At 44.5% G+C, this 15,695-nt stretch overlaps 1 protein-coding gene across 3 annotated transcripts in view; it reads left to right on the top strand.

Annotated features, from left to right (window-relative positions):
* The window catches only part of PARVG (parvin gamma), a 30,852-nt gene extending 20,439 nt beyond the window's left edge, over nucleotides 1-10,413 (top strand). For all 3 annotated transcript variants that reach the window (XM_035138574.2, XM_035138573.2, XM_035138575.2), the window contains 5 exons: nucleotides 161-222; nucleotides 1,465-1,533; nucleotides 3,271-3,372; nucleotides 5,260-5,332; nucleotides 5,575-10,413. In XM_035138574.2, coding sequence (XP_034994465.1) covers nucleotides 161-222; nucleotides 1,465-1,533; nucleotides 3,271-3,372; nucleotides 5,260-5,332; nucleotides 5,575-5,654 — 386 coding nt within the window. In that variant the 3' untranslated portion in view covers nucleotides 5,655-10,413. The remainder of the gene's footprint in view (nucleotides 1-160; nucleotides 223-1,464; nucleotides 1,534-3,270; nucleotides 3,373-5,259; nucleotides 5,333-5,574) is intronic.
* The last annotated feature ends 5,282 nt before the right edge of the window (nucleotides 10,414-15,695 follow it).

Below are 15,695 nucleotides of genomic sequence, written 5' to 3'. Positions count from 1 at the left end.
CACAAAGCAGCCATATACAGAGCACTCCACCTCCATCCTCCTTTCTTATTGGGCTAAGATATGGGTTATTATGACCTGCATTGCAAAACATAATACAGAAGAACTCTCATGCGGTGAAATGTATTGAAAATAATCATTTTGGTACTGTCCTTTCCTGTAGAAGCTGAAATCTTTGATGAATTAATGACATATGCTCCAGAGAAAGTGGATGCAGTGAAAGAGGTAAAACAAACATCCCTCAGGTTTTTGTTTTGTTCCCCCCCCCCCGACAATTTATAATGTGATATATAACCAAGAAACAGTGATTTTATGCCATTCTCTGTTCCTTTTTTAAAAAAATGATTTTTATTGATTTTACAAAATAAAACATAAAAAACACATATCAAATTCTTTCCACCCTCTTCCACCCCCCCACGAGCCCCCTCCTGCCACGAGAAGGTCCTGTGCCAGGCGAATAGTCGAAGGTGGTCCATTTTATAGTTGGGTTTATCCCCCTCCCCCTCCTCCCTCCCCCAGAGTCCACTTCTGCCACCAGTGGGCCCCGGGTTACGAGGCAGGACAGAGGAGAGTGTCCACCCAACTATCTATCCATACATATCTACTATGGAAAAGAAGAAGAAGAAAAAAGACAAAAAAACCCATCCCTCCCTCCCACACACCAAAAAAGAAAAATAATCCCCTCCCCCCAAAAAGAAAAAACTAAAGAAAAGGGAAAAAAACAAAGAAAAAGAATATATATATATATATATATATATATATATATATATATATATATATATATATATATATATAATATCTGTTCATTCTTCATAAACATTTTTGTATAGGCTTCCCCTACCTCCCCCCTTCCAGATTTACATTTTAGAATCTCAGTTAAACAGTTTTCTACTCATATTCCCCATTCTATTTCCAAACTTCCCAATCTTATTTTAACATACTAACCATTTTTCCCTGATAAATTCTCTTTTAATGTTATTTCATCCCCCCACCCCACCCCCGGGACCCATCCTGCCACTATGAGTCCCTAGAGGCAAGGGAGGGTCCGAAATAACTCTTTTTCCAATTGAGTTCCCTCCCCCCATCCCCCCTCCCCAGGAACCCCCCCCCTGCCACCGGGAGTCCCCAGAAAGCAAGGGAAAGCAGGAGGGGTAAAGAGCCCAATCGTCCCTTCTATTATTCATCCCTCAAAAAAAATAATTTCCTAATATTCTTAATTAATTATTACACCTTACTTCCCACCAAATTAACATTCCTTTCCTCCGTTGCCACAATTTCTTTCCAAGTACCTCCGTACATCTAACTCCTTTTTGCCTTCCCAATTTTTAATTTTTCCATTTATTCTCGGTTTTTCCTCCCCCTCCCCCGCTCCCAGCCAGTCCCTTCCATCCCAGCAAGGTCCAAAGTCCGCAATCCAGTTTTTCCATCCTTTTTATCCATCCTGATAAACATTCTCTGTTCCTTTAGGTATTTTTGAAGTTTGTCAACAGACATGTTGGGAAGTTAGGACTAAGTGTGAAAGACATTGACTCTCAGGTAATAATATCCTACTCATGATCCTATGTTGCGTTTAATTTATGAAGTGCTTTATGGTGTTTGTCCTGACATCAACCCTTGGAGGCATATCACTAAGCATTTCCCTTTACAGATGGGAAACACAGGTTGGGGCTGCAGCTTGATGAAGGCCACATAATAAGTCAGTGTGGAGCACATGAACACTATGTAGCTGCATCCTTCATGGGCAGGACTGTTGGAACCAGGGATGAAGAGCCCGCTGGCTTGGCCCCAGCTGGAGTGTCTCCCTTCTCAGCCTTGCTGCTATGGAGATCCATCAGTCACCCTCCTCCGATGTGCGTCCGCGACTCAAGCTGCTGTGCAACTACGCATTTATTCTACATAAATCAGGACAAAGAAAAACATGGCCTCTCTCCTTGTTGTTCTTCTCGAAGAGAGAGAAAACAAAAGCAATACAGAGCAGAACTTCCGCTCACAGGATTCCAGCAATCTGTGCGGGAATGTAAACAGATATGTGACATATAACAATCCCACATACCTGCAGCAAAGGGTAGAATGGAATTCCTAACAAGGACTACTTCAAATGATGGGAAATCAAGTTTAAACACCTTCCTCACGTGGTTAAAAAAAAAATCCATAGAGAGTAAGCATGCTAAGTGAGGGCTTCCTTGATTTCCTTCTTCATTTCAATATCTCAGGTGCTTCCAGGAAGCCCATTTTTAAAATTTATGTATGCCATTATTATTCCTTCCAGGGGGAGCTCTGGCTAGGCACATAGTTTCCTTCTCCTATTTTACCATTTCCACGAGCCAGAGAAGTAGATAGTGACGGAAAGGGTCACTGAGTGAGCTTTGTGGCTGAATGGGGATTTGAATCTGGACCTCCCTGATCCTAGTCTAACCACTACACCACATTGATACACATCTAAGTTTTTTTTTTGAGTGCATGCATAGAAATTAAATGTATTAATTAGATGTACATGTGTATCAAACATTCATATTCATCGGACTCGGGATTTGCTACAGCTTCCCACCAAATGTACATCTGGTGGCAAACCCAGGTTCGCTATGGCCTAACATGTGCCGTGGCCCAGCATCTGCAGCCAAGGTGGGACTTGAATTTTTTCTTGCCAGATGCAAGCCCACCTTTCTGTTCTCTGCTAACACACATTAGTACCCTGGAAAGTGAAGCGATGCAAAAGTTTCCCATATATCCCACCTACAAAGAATTTTTAATTCTTGTCATAAGATCCTTATCTGGATGTTGTCTTTTGTCAAAATAATAAGCAACTTTAAAACTTGATCTATAACAACAACAAATCCGTTTATTGTGAGGACCATGCCTGCACACAAATATCAACACAACAATAATTAAAAATATTAAAATTCATCGCATACTTGATCTATATAGTTGACATGATTCTTTCATTCAAGTGGCACTGGAATCTAGTCAGAGATAAATGACTTACTTGTCACACTGTAACCTATGAACTTGGACCTAAAGTGCTGATATTTGGATTTAGACTGTAAGATACAGGTGTGGGTGATATATAACATACAGTATAGTATTGTAGCACTTCAAGAAGTTTTTGCGTGACTGTTTTTGGCTGCTGCACACAGAAGCTTTGGGGAGCCAATATGAAGAAGCTTCTGTCCAGCAGAAAAGTTCTTTATGTATTGGAGGTCTTGTGGATTACAAAAATGTCCCTGCGATCATTTTAATAACCTTTAATGTAATGCCTCGTTCATTTCCCCCCAGTTTGCAGATGGGGTTATTTTACTCTTGCTAATTGGGCAGCTTCAGGGCTATTTCCTGAATCTGGGAGATTTCTTCCTGAAACCAAGTTCCCCTGCAGAAATGGTAAGTTATTCTTTATGCACCCAATTGTGGGCACAGGACATTTGGAAGCCCCTAAACCCAGGTGGCGCTGTGGTTAAACCACTGAGCCTAGGGCTTGCTGATCAGAAGGTCGGCGGTTCGAATCCCTGTGACGGGGTGAGCTCCCGTTGCTTGGTCCCAGCTCCTGCCAACCTAGCAGTTCGAAAGCACGTCAAAATGCAAGTAGATAAATAGGAACCGCTACAGTGGGAAGGTAAACGGCGTTTCCATGTGCTGCTCTGGTTTGCCAGAAGCGGCTTTGTCATGCTGGCCACATAACCTGGAAGCTGTACGGCGGCTCCCTCGGCCAATAATGCGAGATGAGCGCGCAACCCCAGAGTCGGTCACGACTGGACCTAATGGTCAGGGGTCCCTTTACCTTTAAACTGTAATACCGTAGGTGGGACACACACATAATTTCCCCACATTATTTTTCAAGCGTCTTAGGTGCCCTATGCAAAGGGAATAAACTGGCCTGTAGCAGATCCCACTGCTGTGTCACCAAAGTGAAGCGGATCCCACCTCTCTGGCTACCAACTGTGGCAGAACCCACCCACTTACCGTATATCTTACATGTAACCTCAACAGGTTATCTTTGTGGTTTTTGTGTGAGAGTAAACTTAGATCCTTGGAGACGCAAGCAGAAGTTGAGCAAATAAGACGTATTAATTTTACAGAATGAAGTTAATAAAACAAAGGATGTGTCAGGAAATCATGTTCTTTCAGGAAACAGTTAACTTATTCATAATTATACTTAATCCAGTGGATGATACAGGCTTCTCAAAAAGGTAATAAATGTACAGCTTCTTTTAAATGTCAGCTGCTTTAATTCAGTTATTACTCCTCAGTTAGATGTTACAGGTTTCTAGACTAGATGGTAAATGCTCAGTTTATTTCCACTTATTTCACTTCAGTTCCTAAACTTAGTTGTTGTGAAGGTGTTACAGCTGAATACTTTAGTTCTTAAACAAGGAGGTGGTACTTTCTGTCCATTTCCCAGCCTTTGATCAGTCATACTCCTGAGATACCTCTGGCAGTATAAGAGACCCAGGGGATCCCCATGCACCCCTTTTGCCTGGTTTGGGAGTCTTCTCTTTCTGGAAGATCTCTCCCCTCCTGACTGCAAGGAGACCCAAGGAGACTTTTTATCCTCACAGCTTCTCCTCCTCCTGCCTCAAACTCAGCCCTCCGGTTAACTCCTGTCTGAATGCTCTCCTAAGACACTCTGCACCGTCTTCCTATCTAAGCTCAGAGACTCCTTTCTCTAGCTGTAGATATTTTCCCCATGGTGGATGTTACACACGCAGACCAGGACCAGCTCTCTTTCTCTCCCTCCTGCTCTCTCTGAAACCATCTCCCTCTCTGAATCCTCTCTCAAAAACGGCTCCTCCTTTTATTCTCCCTCCCAAAGTGCTGGCTCCACCCACCTCTCTCTGTCTGTCTGTCTGTCTGTCTGTCTGTCTGTCTGTCTGTCTGCCAATCAGAGAAAGGCTCCAGCCCTCTGGTGGAATTCTGAGGCACTGCATCACCAGACTCTGGTCTGGCTCAGCTGTCCATCACACAACCCTCTTGGGATGGTGTGCATTTTGGCATTCACCCGACTTTGCCATGTCCTCTTACGTTTCAGTTTAATAATCACTTGTGAACGGCACAAATTCATACATTATGGATTCCATATTCAAAAGTTGAAGTAGAATTGCATTAGTTGGGTTGTTTTATTTCACTCAATAATATAAATGGATAAATGTAACAAAATGTACCAATATTCAAAAGTTTGATGGATGCTTATTACTTAATATGGTGTTGTTTTCCATTGGCGATAATTTTTCCAGAATTGCTACCACCTTTTCTTTTGTTGATCCTTCTCAGGTACACAATGTAAGCCTTGCAGTAGACTTGCTAATGCACGGAGGCCTTCTGGATGTACCTATCAATCCTGAAGGTTAGTCATTGTACAAGAAGGGCTGCGTTTTCACTTCATGTTTCCACATCACCTTAGGGGCAGTCACCTCTGTTCCTGAGCTTTGGGTTTGCGGTAGCTGTCTTGGTTCCCCCATTCCATTCCAGGGAATGGAAATTCATTTGTTAAATGTTAAATGAGCTCATGTTAAATGAGCTGTTCCTCTTTAGCTCAAGCATGTATAATTTACTCATTCTACTTTTGTCTGCCTTATGTTTTCCCAGATCTCGTGAACCGAGATATGAAGACCACGTTGCTAGTCTTGTACTGCCTGTTTTCCAAATACAAGACCAAAGGGGCATAAAGAACTCAAATCAAAAGGTCTATGCCATATTGGCTAGTGAATAGTCTAATTTTCAGTGCCAATAATTGTTTGATGCTTTGCATCTACATACAACTGATACATATTATATGCATAGATGAGAATATGTTTCAGTAACCTAAACTTGGTGGGTGTTGACATTTACTGGTAATTCTTAAGGTTTTAAGAGGGTCAGCAGGAAATGGCAGGTAAGCCATTTTTTTTTATATGTAAATCCAGCACTGGTCATGCTGGCCACATGACCTGGAAAGCTGTGGACAAACGCTGGCTCCCTTGGCCTGAAGTGAGATTAGCGCCATGATCCATAGTCGCCTTTGACCTGACATAACCATCCAGGGGTCCTTTACCTTTTTACCTTTGAGATGGACCAATGGCCTCACTTGGTATAAGGCAGCTCACCGTGTTCCAGTATTGTGAATATTTGTGTGGCAAACAAAGAGTTAGAAAAAGCTCTTATTTTACAGCCAGTTTGATTTCCTTTAGTCTATGCATTTGACCTTTAATCAGATTCACTGTCGGTGCCTTAATGGAAAATCTAGGCACCCTGAGCCTCTTTGATTGCTGACATTTAGAGCTGAGGATTTGTTGTGTCTAGAGCTCGATCAGACAGTTGAGAAGGGCTGCTTAGATGGCAGCACTGATTTTGAAGCCCTTGGGTTCAATCTTCCAAAGAGGTAACCATGCAAAAATGATATAGGAAAAGTATTAAATAAAATAATATGTCTTAGGTTTATTGCCAAGCATTTTCCTGTTTCAATTTTTAGTCTTAAAACAGCCATTTCAGTGGAATATGCATACTGTATTTTTCTGTGTATAAAATGTCCCCATATATATAAGATGCCCCCTCTTTTTTGGGACTCCAAATACCGGTAGAGAAAATGGGAGGAGATTGCCCCTGTGTATAAGATGACCCCCACTTTTTAGCATTAATTTTAAATAAAAAACCTAGTCTTATACATGGGGAAAATATGGTATATTCATTCATTCATTCATTCATTCATTCATTCATTCTTTCCTGGCAAATCTTCACCTTTTAAAAACTGTGTTTGGTGCCATTGTTTCCTTTGGCTGCTTCTTCTTTCTCTTTGCTGAATGGATCATCCTTGCCCATCAGGCATCACTTACTGAACATTTTACAGAAAAAAAATATTAAATGAAATTTACATTTTTTGCAAGGAAAAACTGCATTTTGACATTCTCTGGCAGTAGAGATGCTGTTTGTATTTGAAGAACATTGCCAGCTGAGCAGAACAAACTTGGAAATGAAACATTTGTTCCTGGGATAGCCAAAAACGTCTTTGCAAGCCCCTTCAACATCGGGAAGGCTCCCTCATGTGCCTCACACCATATAGTAGGCATCCATCAATGTCTACTCTTGGCATAGCCATCTAGGAGAACATGGGCAGCATAAGGAGGTGGGGGGAGACAGAAAAGGCTTGAATGGCACAGTAGGGTGGGTTGTCTCCCCTTTTACTCTGAAGCAACTTGCAAGCCAACAAGCATCTCAAGAGTGTATTTCCTTCCTGCATATGACCTGCCAATGCAATTCTGGGCTGCATCAATAGGAGTATAGCATCTAGATCAAGGGAAGTAATAGTACCACTGTATTCCGTTCTGGTCAGACCTCACCTGGAATACTGTGTCCAGTTCTGGGCACCACAGTTCAAGAAGGATACTGATAAGCTGGAACGTGTCCAGAGGAGGGCAACCAAAATGGTCAAAGGCCTGGAAACGATGCCTTATGAGGAACGGCTTAGGGAGCTGGGCATGTTTAGGCTGGAGAAGAGAAGGTTAAGGGGTGATATGATAGCCATGTTCAAATATATAAAAGGATGTCATATAGAGGAGGGAGAAAGGTTGTTTTCTGCTGCTCCAGAGAAGCAGACACGGAGCAATGGATTCAAACTACAAGAAAGAAGATTCCACCTAAACATTAGGAAGAACTTCCTGACAGTAAGAGCTGTTCGACAGTGGAATTTGCTGCCAAGGAGTGTGGTGGAGTCTCCTTCTTTGGAGGTCTTTAAGTGGAGGCTTGACAGCCATATGTCAGGAATGCTGTGATGGTGTTTCCTGCTTGGCAGGGGGTTGGACTGGATGGCCCTTGTGGTCTCTTCCAACTCTGTGATTCTATGATTGGGGTGGAGACGTTAGGTATACAGGACCGAATCTGTATACTGGACCGAGGCCATTTAGGGCTTTAAAGGTCAGTCCCAACACTTTGGATTGTGCTTGGAAACGTACTGGGAGCCAATGTAGGTCTTTCAGGACCGGTGTTATATGGTCTCGGCGGCCGCTCAGAGTTAACATGGGGTTGGCAGCCTCTTGTGGGCTCCTTCTGCCCCAAAGAAAGGAACACACAACGAACACTGAGCGTTTCCCCTCTTTTATTCTGAAGCAATTTGCAAGCCACCATCACACACACACACACACACACACACACACACACACACACACACACACACACACACAGCGCACAAGTGAAGCACTGCAGGGCAGACTGAGCTAAAGAAATACGGGGATAAAGAAATGGAGCTAAAGAAGCTTCTCTTAACAGCTCTGTGCGCCTCCAGGAAAGTTCCTTGCCATTGTGCCATGGCTCCAAGCGAAGCATCATCTGGGCACACCAACAGAGGGGAGAGGGAGTCAGGGAGACACAATCACACCCACACTCCACACACAAGCAGTGCAGTTTTAACAAGGGACCGGCTGCAGCTGACAGTGTCGGCTGGGTCAATGAAAAACCAAGTGCTTTTTGCTGGCTGGTGGCTGCTGCTTCACAAAAACAAACACACCAGACACATGTGCACCCACAAGCAGTACACACGCAGCCCAGCCTGGCACCTTTAATCAAGAGCCTGGAGGGAAGAAGTCCCCGCTTGCAGGCTGGATGGCTGGTGAGACAGAGATATAACTGGTTCTCAAAGCTCTGCTGGGCGATTTTTGAATCAGTGATTTGTAGCTTGGGACCCTCGTACCTACGGGACCGCCTCTCCTGGTATGCCCCGCGGAGGACCTTAAGGTCCACAAACAACAACATTCTGTAGATCCCGAGCCATAAGGTGGCTAGATTGGCCTCTACTGGGGCCAGGGCCTTTTCAGTATTGGCCCCAACTTGGTGGAACGCTCTTTCACAGGAGACCAGGGCCCTGCGGGATTTGTCATCTTTCCGCAGGGCCTGCAAGACAGAGCTGTTCCGCCTGGCCTTTGGGCTGGACTTAGTCTGACCCCTGTGTTTTCCTCCCTCATGGCTTGGATTCATGGACTACTTAAAATGAGGCTGCATTTTAAATTTTAATATTGTATTTTAATCTGTATTTTAATTAATTGTTTTTTATGTTTTATTGTAATTTTATTGGTGTGAGCCACCCTGAGCCCAATTTTGACTGGGGAGGGCGGGGTATAAATAAAATTTTATTATTATTATTATTTATTTATTTATTTATTTCTTGTTGCTGCAGGAGGTAGGGAAGAGCTGACTGAGGTGGAGTTAGCAAGCGCTGCACACACAGGAAGAGGTTTTCTGGTTTTTCCAAAATTGTGATTTTTTAATACCACACACACGATACGCGATAAATTGCAAAGTCATTTTGTAAAAAACAGTTATCACGATTTGATCTAAAACCCGCTATCAGACGATATATTGATTTATAACACAGCCCTACTGTCAGTATCTGACTGCTTGTTTGGCAGGCAAGCTGTTGTTGTTGTTTAGTCATTTAGTCGTGTCCGACTCTTCGTGACCCCATGGACCAGAGCACGCCAGGCACTCCTGTCTTCCACTGCCTCCCGCAGTTTGGTCAGACTCATGTTTGTAGCTTCGAGAACATTGTCCAACCATCTCGTCCTCTGTCGTCCCCTTCTCCTTGTGCCCTCCATCTTTCCCAACATCAGGGTCTTTTCCATGGAGTCTTCTCTTCTCATGAGGTGGCCAAAGTATTGGAGCCTCAGCTTCAGGATCTGTCCTCCCAGTGAGCACTCAGGGCTGATTTCCTTCAGAATGCTTAAGTTTGATCTTCTTGCAGTCGATGGGACTCTCAAGACTCTCCTCCAGCACCATAATTCAAAAGCATCAATTCTTTGGCGATCAGCCTTCTTTATGGTCCAGCTCTCACTTCCAAACATCACTACTGGGGAAACCATAGCTTTAACTATATGGACCTTTGTCGGCAAGGTGATGTCTCTGCTTTTTAAGATGCTGTCTAGGTTTGTCATTGCTTTTCTCCCAAGAAGCAGGCGTCTTTTAATTTCGTGACTGCTGTCACCATCTGCAGTGATCAAGGAGCCCAAGAAAGTAAAATCTCTCACTGCCTCCATCTCTTCCCCTTCTATTTGCCAGGAGGTGATGGGACCAGTGGCCATGATCTTCAATCAGAGCCATACCGTATGGGGACAAAAATGTGGCATTTCTGCCAGTTAGTTACAGGGTGGTATTCTTAAGCAGCTTCCTGTGCACATGGGAGCTGGTATTTTGCCTACTTCCAACTACAGCATTTTGACCATGAACACAGTAGAGAGCAGATGCATTAAAAATGAAATGATTACGGCATGGCTTGCATTTTGTAAAAGGGTATATGTTCCTGGCTGCCACTGGATTGTGTCTTAAAACATTTTCAGATTTTATTTTCCTGGTTGTCACAGCAAATCCACTTGAGAAAAGGGTATAAATTGTTTGCTTGTATGTCAATAATAATAATAATAATAATAATAATAATAATAATAATAATAACAACAATAATTTTAAAAAGATCTCCAGAATAATCTACCGAAAGGAATTAGGCTGCCTGCTTTAGTTTACTGACATTTCTAACGAGATTGCTGAGTATGTGTATTCTGATAAATCTATTGACTCCTACTATTCTTCCAAGATTGCTAAAATTAGGAGAACAGAACAGGCGAACAGCACACTAGGAGTTTAGGCTCCAGCTCTGACTGATCACTTCCATTTCACACTGAACAGACGCTGCAACAGGTTTTGCTTGACTGCAGCTGGGAAAAGAACAGAGTGCCCTGGCAAGTTTATTCGCTAAATCTAGCATGCATCAAGTTACTAAAAATACTTCAGCAAAAGCAAAATGTGGGGGGAAACAACAACAAAAGGCAGTGATAACCTTTAAGCATTATGACAAAAGTTAAGTTGAACTGTATGAAATGTACTGTTGGCAGATTTTCTCTTTTTGAGAAGCAGCAGTGAATGCAACAAGGGCATTTTATTATGTTTGATTAATTCTAATTTTAATAATAAAAATATGGAATTAAAAAACTTTAAGCTCAAGGAAATTTTACAGTAGGGAAATTGTCCTTTGTTCTCAGGGTTGCATCAGAGAGACCTGGTATTTTCCCAATATGCATTAAGCGGAAGACCTTCCAACTGCTCTAAACATTCAACAATAGCATATTTGGTGTTCTTGGGATGAAATCTACTTGCCTAACTGCAAGGACACACTTGGCAAGATAAGCAATCCCTTCTATTCAGCAACACTTATGAATAATGATGAACTCAAAATTGGATTTGGCCAGCTGATATTTCAAGGCCACAAGGGCATTGGTTTAAAAATGCATTAGTTTAGACTACATGTGACATCTTGATTTGAGGTTGCTTGTAAGAAGCAGGAGCCAAAAAATGTTAACAGTCAGTGCAGGGCACCACTGGCCAGTCAAGGAAAGGATGTTGATGTTACTGCTCAGTGGCAGCAGACATTTATTCTTGCTGTGCCACTTCCCCGGCTGGCTGCAAGTGCAGGCTTTTCTTTATGCTACAGGATATTTGTATACAGAATAGACACCCATGGCAGAGACCCATTCATCTGGCTGGAAAAGCTTGTCAAGACAGAAATGTCTTCAGTTGTTTCTGGAAAGTGCAGATATTGAGCGTAGCTTGAGAGGAATGCTCTTCCACCAGGCAAGCTGCCACGCTGTTATTGTGGAGCAGGGTTCTGAGACCTTTGGTTCTTGCAGGAAGTGCTATCCCGCAGACCACAGTGACCTGAGTATATCTGGTAACATGGTCCTGAGCTGTGTCTTCTGTGTTAGTTCCAAGACCTTGAACTTGACCTGAGAGCAGATCCAGTGCAAATCCTGAAAGCAAGGTGCTACATGTTGGTAGCAGTTTGCCCCCAGAAGCAGCCCTGCTGCTGCATTCTGTCGGCATCCCGGGGTCAGAAGTCCAGCTGGCTAGCCCCCAGCTGGATCATCTCCCTCTCAGCCTTCACGCGGCCAAAGTACAATCCACATTACCTCATAGATTCCCAGAATGCTGCAGCAGCCAACAACAGTCCTACTCTGGTGTAAAGCCTTGGATCCGTGCCCATAGCTGGCAAGTACCCCGTTTTCCCTGGGAAACCCCCGTTTTTACTTACCTTTTCCCGGTGGTCCCCCGTATCACTTTGTCTCCCGTTTTTCTCCGTTATTTTCTCCTGCCGGCGGCCATTTTTTTTCTTTCCGATTTGCCCTTCTATGGGCACCAAAAATGGCCACCACCAGCTTCAAAAGTTGCATCTACGCATGTCTGGAAGTGCATAGAAGCGACTTCTGGTGTCGGCGGCAGCTATTTTTGGTGCCCATAGATGGGCGGAGCGACACCGGAAGTTGCGTTGATGCACTTCCTGACATGCGTACAAGCGACTTTCAAAGCCGGCGCCGGCCATTTTTCGTGCCCATAGAAGGGCAAAGCGACACCAGAAGTTACGTTGATGCAACTTCCGGTGTCACATGGCTGCCAGTCCCGGATTCTGCAGTCCGGGACTTGGAAGGTAAGTCTGTGCCCTTAACCTGGATGTTGGCATCTGGGGGTTGGAAGTCCAGCTGGCTAGCCCCAGCTGGATCGTCTCCCTCTCAGCCTTCACGCTGCAGAGATTCATTGACCTCTGGCTCCGACGTAAATCAGCGACTCAAGCTTGCTGCCTTGAGCACACTATACGTAGCAGAGCAAACTGCACAACGGAAGAGGCTGAGGCTGTGGATACGTACTAAAACTACGGATTCATTTTACATAAATCAGAACAAAGAAACATGTCTCTCCTTGCCGTCGTCTTGGAGAGAGACTCAAAAACAAAAAGCAATACACAGAGCGGAAGTTCTGCTCACAGGACCCAGCAGCCTGTGCTGGAATGTAAACAGATCTGTGACACGCAACAATCCCATGTCTGCAACAAAAGGTGGAATGGAATCTCCAACACATTCTGCACCAGCTGCAGCCTCCGGACCAACCTCAAGGGTAGCCCCACATAGCATGCATTGCAGTACTCCAACCATGAAGTTACCAATGCATGGAGAGGGTGGTTAGCATACCTGCCAAGTTCCGGCCTGAGAAATAAGGGACTGGACCGGAAGTAGCGCTGGCGCAATTTTGGAACTGGGCGGAGCATGCTCAGAAGCGACTTTTGATGCTGCTCTGCCCTGTTCCAAAATGGCCGCCGCACCAGAAATCGCGCTGCAGCCATTTTGGAACTGGGCAAAGCAGCATCAAAAGTCGCTTCTGATCATGCTCCGCCCAGTTCCGAAATGGCCGCCGCGCCAGAATAAACCGGGGAAAAACAAAAAAAATCGTTTTTTTCGGCTGGGGACAGCTGGAAAAACGGGGGTTTCCCGGGGAATACGGGAGACTTGGCAGCTATGGTGGTTAGGCTATCCTGATCCAGGAGCGGCTGTAGCTGTCTTACCAATCACAGTTGGTAAAAGGCACCCCTAGCCCCTGTGGGCCCCTGTGGACCTCTGGTGGCATAGCTGGACCTAGGAGCAACCCCAAACTCTGCAGGGAGAGAGCAGCTGTATCCAGGGCTGGCAACTGGAGCCAAGAATCACTCATCTTCAGAGCACCCATCTTGCCAGGATTTAGACTGAGTTTATTCGTTCTCATCCAGCCCGCACCAGTTCGTCCAGGGCCTTCCCAGCCATCCCTGATTCACATGTTACAGAGAAATAAAGTTGAATAACCCCAGCATACTGATGATCCCTTCCTTCCAAGCTATTGTCCACTCCCAATGGCTACATGGAGGTGTTAAATCCTTGCACAATTAGAACTCTGCAGTGCTAGGCATGGACGGACCTGTCAGTTTGGGTTCTCTCCGTTTCTCATTTTCCCAATCTTGATTTCAGTTCTCTACATTTCTGCAGCAATTCTCTTAAAAAAGAAATCCTTGTCAAAATCGGCCAGTATGTATTTTTGTGTGAATTTCTTGCAGTGAACACATTTTTGTACTGTATGCAATTTTGACTAATGCAACACATTTTTACAAGCAAACTATCCTAATGGGATGCATTTTTCTATGTTGTTTTCACTAATATATTCACTATTATGCATCCCTTGCCCCAACATATGCAATTTTTTTGGGGGGGGGGAGGACTGCATCACAAAATTGAAGTGTGAATTTTGAAACCTCCCTGTGTTTCAATTATCATATCATTTCAGGTGCAAATTTAAGGTGCAAATTGAACCGAATCTCCACCCTCCATTCTCACACAACGACACTGAATGCCTGAATAGGGCTATAATCTCCTTTTGCTCAGTACCTTGACAGCTGAGAATCCAAAGCCAAGCCTCGTAAGAACTTCCTTGGTTCCATGCACATTTGTCTATGGGGGAGTGTGACTGAGTTGTGTTGGACCTGCTTGCCCATAAAATGTTACACTCAGCCCACCATTCTGTGACACTTTTTTGTGTCAGAGGAATATGCAACAAACTTTTTCTTAAAGATCTGAGTTTTAGAAGTTATCTTAGAACTACAGCTGGACTGTACAGAAAAGTTAGTATCTGGCTAAATTCTGCCTGAGAATACAAATCTTTCTTTGTTCTGGAAATGCATGTTCATGTTCATTCAACTGTATAGTTCAAAGACATATATAATCTCAGTAATCCTTAAAACAATCATCTAACAAAAAAACCAGCATTGCCAACATATTGTAGCTGAGGTGGGGGTTTGAGGCTGAGAGAATGTGGCTTACCTAGAGTAGATTGGGGAAACTACTTAGAGTAGATTGGGGAAACTGTGGACCAGGCACCCCCAAACTTCGGCCCTCCAGATGTTTTGGACTACAATTCCCATCATCCCTGACCACTGGTCCTCTTAGCTAGGGATCATGGGAGTTGTAAGCCAAAACATCTGGAGGGACGCAGTTTGGGGATGCCTGCTGTGGACCCTCCAGATGTTACAGAACTGCAACACCTGGAGAGAAAGAGGGGTTCTCCACTCCTGAGCTAAAGGGATCACTGCTGAGGTGAGATTTGATCCAGGGATTTTCCTGGCACACGGTTCAAATGCTACAGTAACTCTCCTCTCCTAAATACCATATATTACAGTAAGTAGACCCGTTGCTCGGTCCCAGCTCCTGCCAACCTAGCCATTTGAAAGCATGCCAAAGTGCAAGTAGATAAATAGGTACCACTCCGGCGGGAAGGTAAACGGCATTTCTGTGTGCTGCTCTGGTTCGCAATGCCTCACTTGAAGGCATCAAAAACCTACTGAAGCTAAACAGATTCTGAGTTGCGTCAGTGCCTGGGAGGAGGCTCTCAAGGATCCATCTGCTCCAGGAAACACACATGGAATAGAAATGTAATAGACACATAGCTGTCAAGTTTTCCCTTTTCTCGCAAGGAAGCCTATTTAGCATAAGGGAATTTCCCTTAAAAAAAGGGAGAACTTGACAGCTATGGTAATAGATAACATTGGTTTGAAAGCCATGACCTACTGGTTGTCCCAGTGGCGGAGCTTCATGCTCCGGCATCAGGGGGCGGAGAGCAGGCGGGGGCGTGGCTGGCGCATGTCCCGGGGGCGTGGCATGCCACCCGCAGGGGCGTGGCAGGTGTCCTGGGGGCATGGTGCCCAGCGCTGGCGGGGGTTCAACCGCGATGGCACCCCACTTGGATCGCACTGCTGGGGGCGGTGCACTCCCCCCCCACCCCTCTTCCTCCGCCAGTGGGTTGCCCATCTCCAAAGCACCCTGAAGTTTATCCAGGGTTGCATGAGAACTCACATTCAATCTATGCCATTCAATCTGTCTGAGGGCAAAATCTGCCAAAAGTCTTTT

The sequence above is a fragment of the Zootoca vivipara genome, chromosome 5 (genome assembly GCF_963506605.1).
Source record: "Zootoca vivipara chromosome 5, rZooViv1.1, whole genome shotgun sequence".
In the NCBI taxonomy this organism is placed as follows: domain Eukaryota; kingdom Metazoa; phylum Chordata; class Lepidosauria; order Squamata; family Lacertidae; genus Zootoca; species Zootoca vivipara.
Note: the sequence above shows the minus strand (reverse complement) of the source record. Positions and strands in the feature narration are given on the sequence as shown.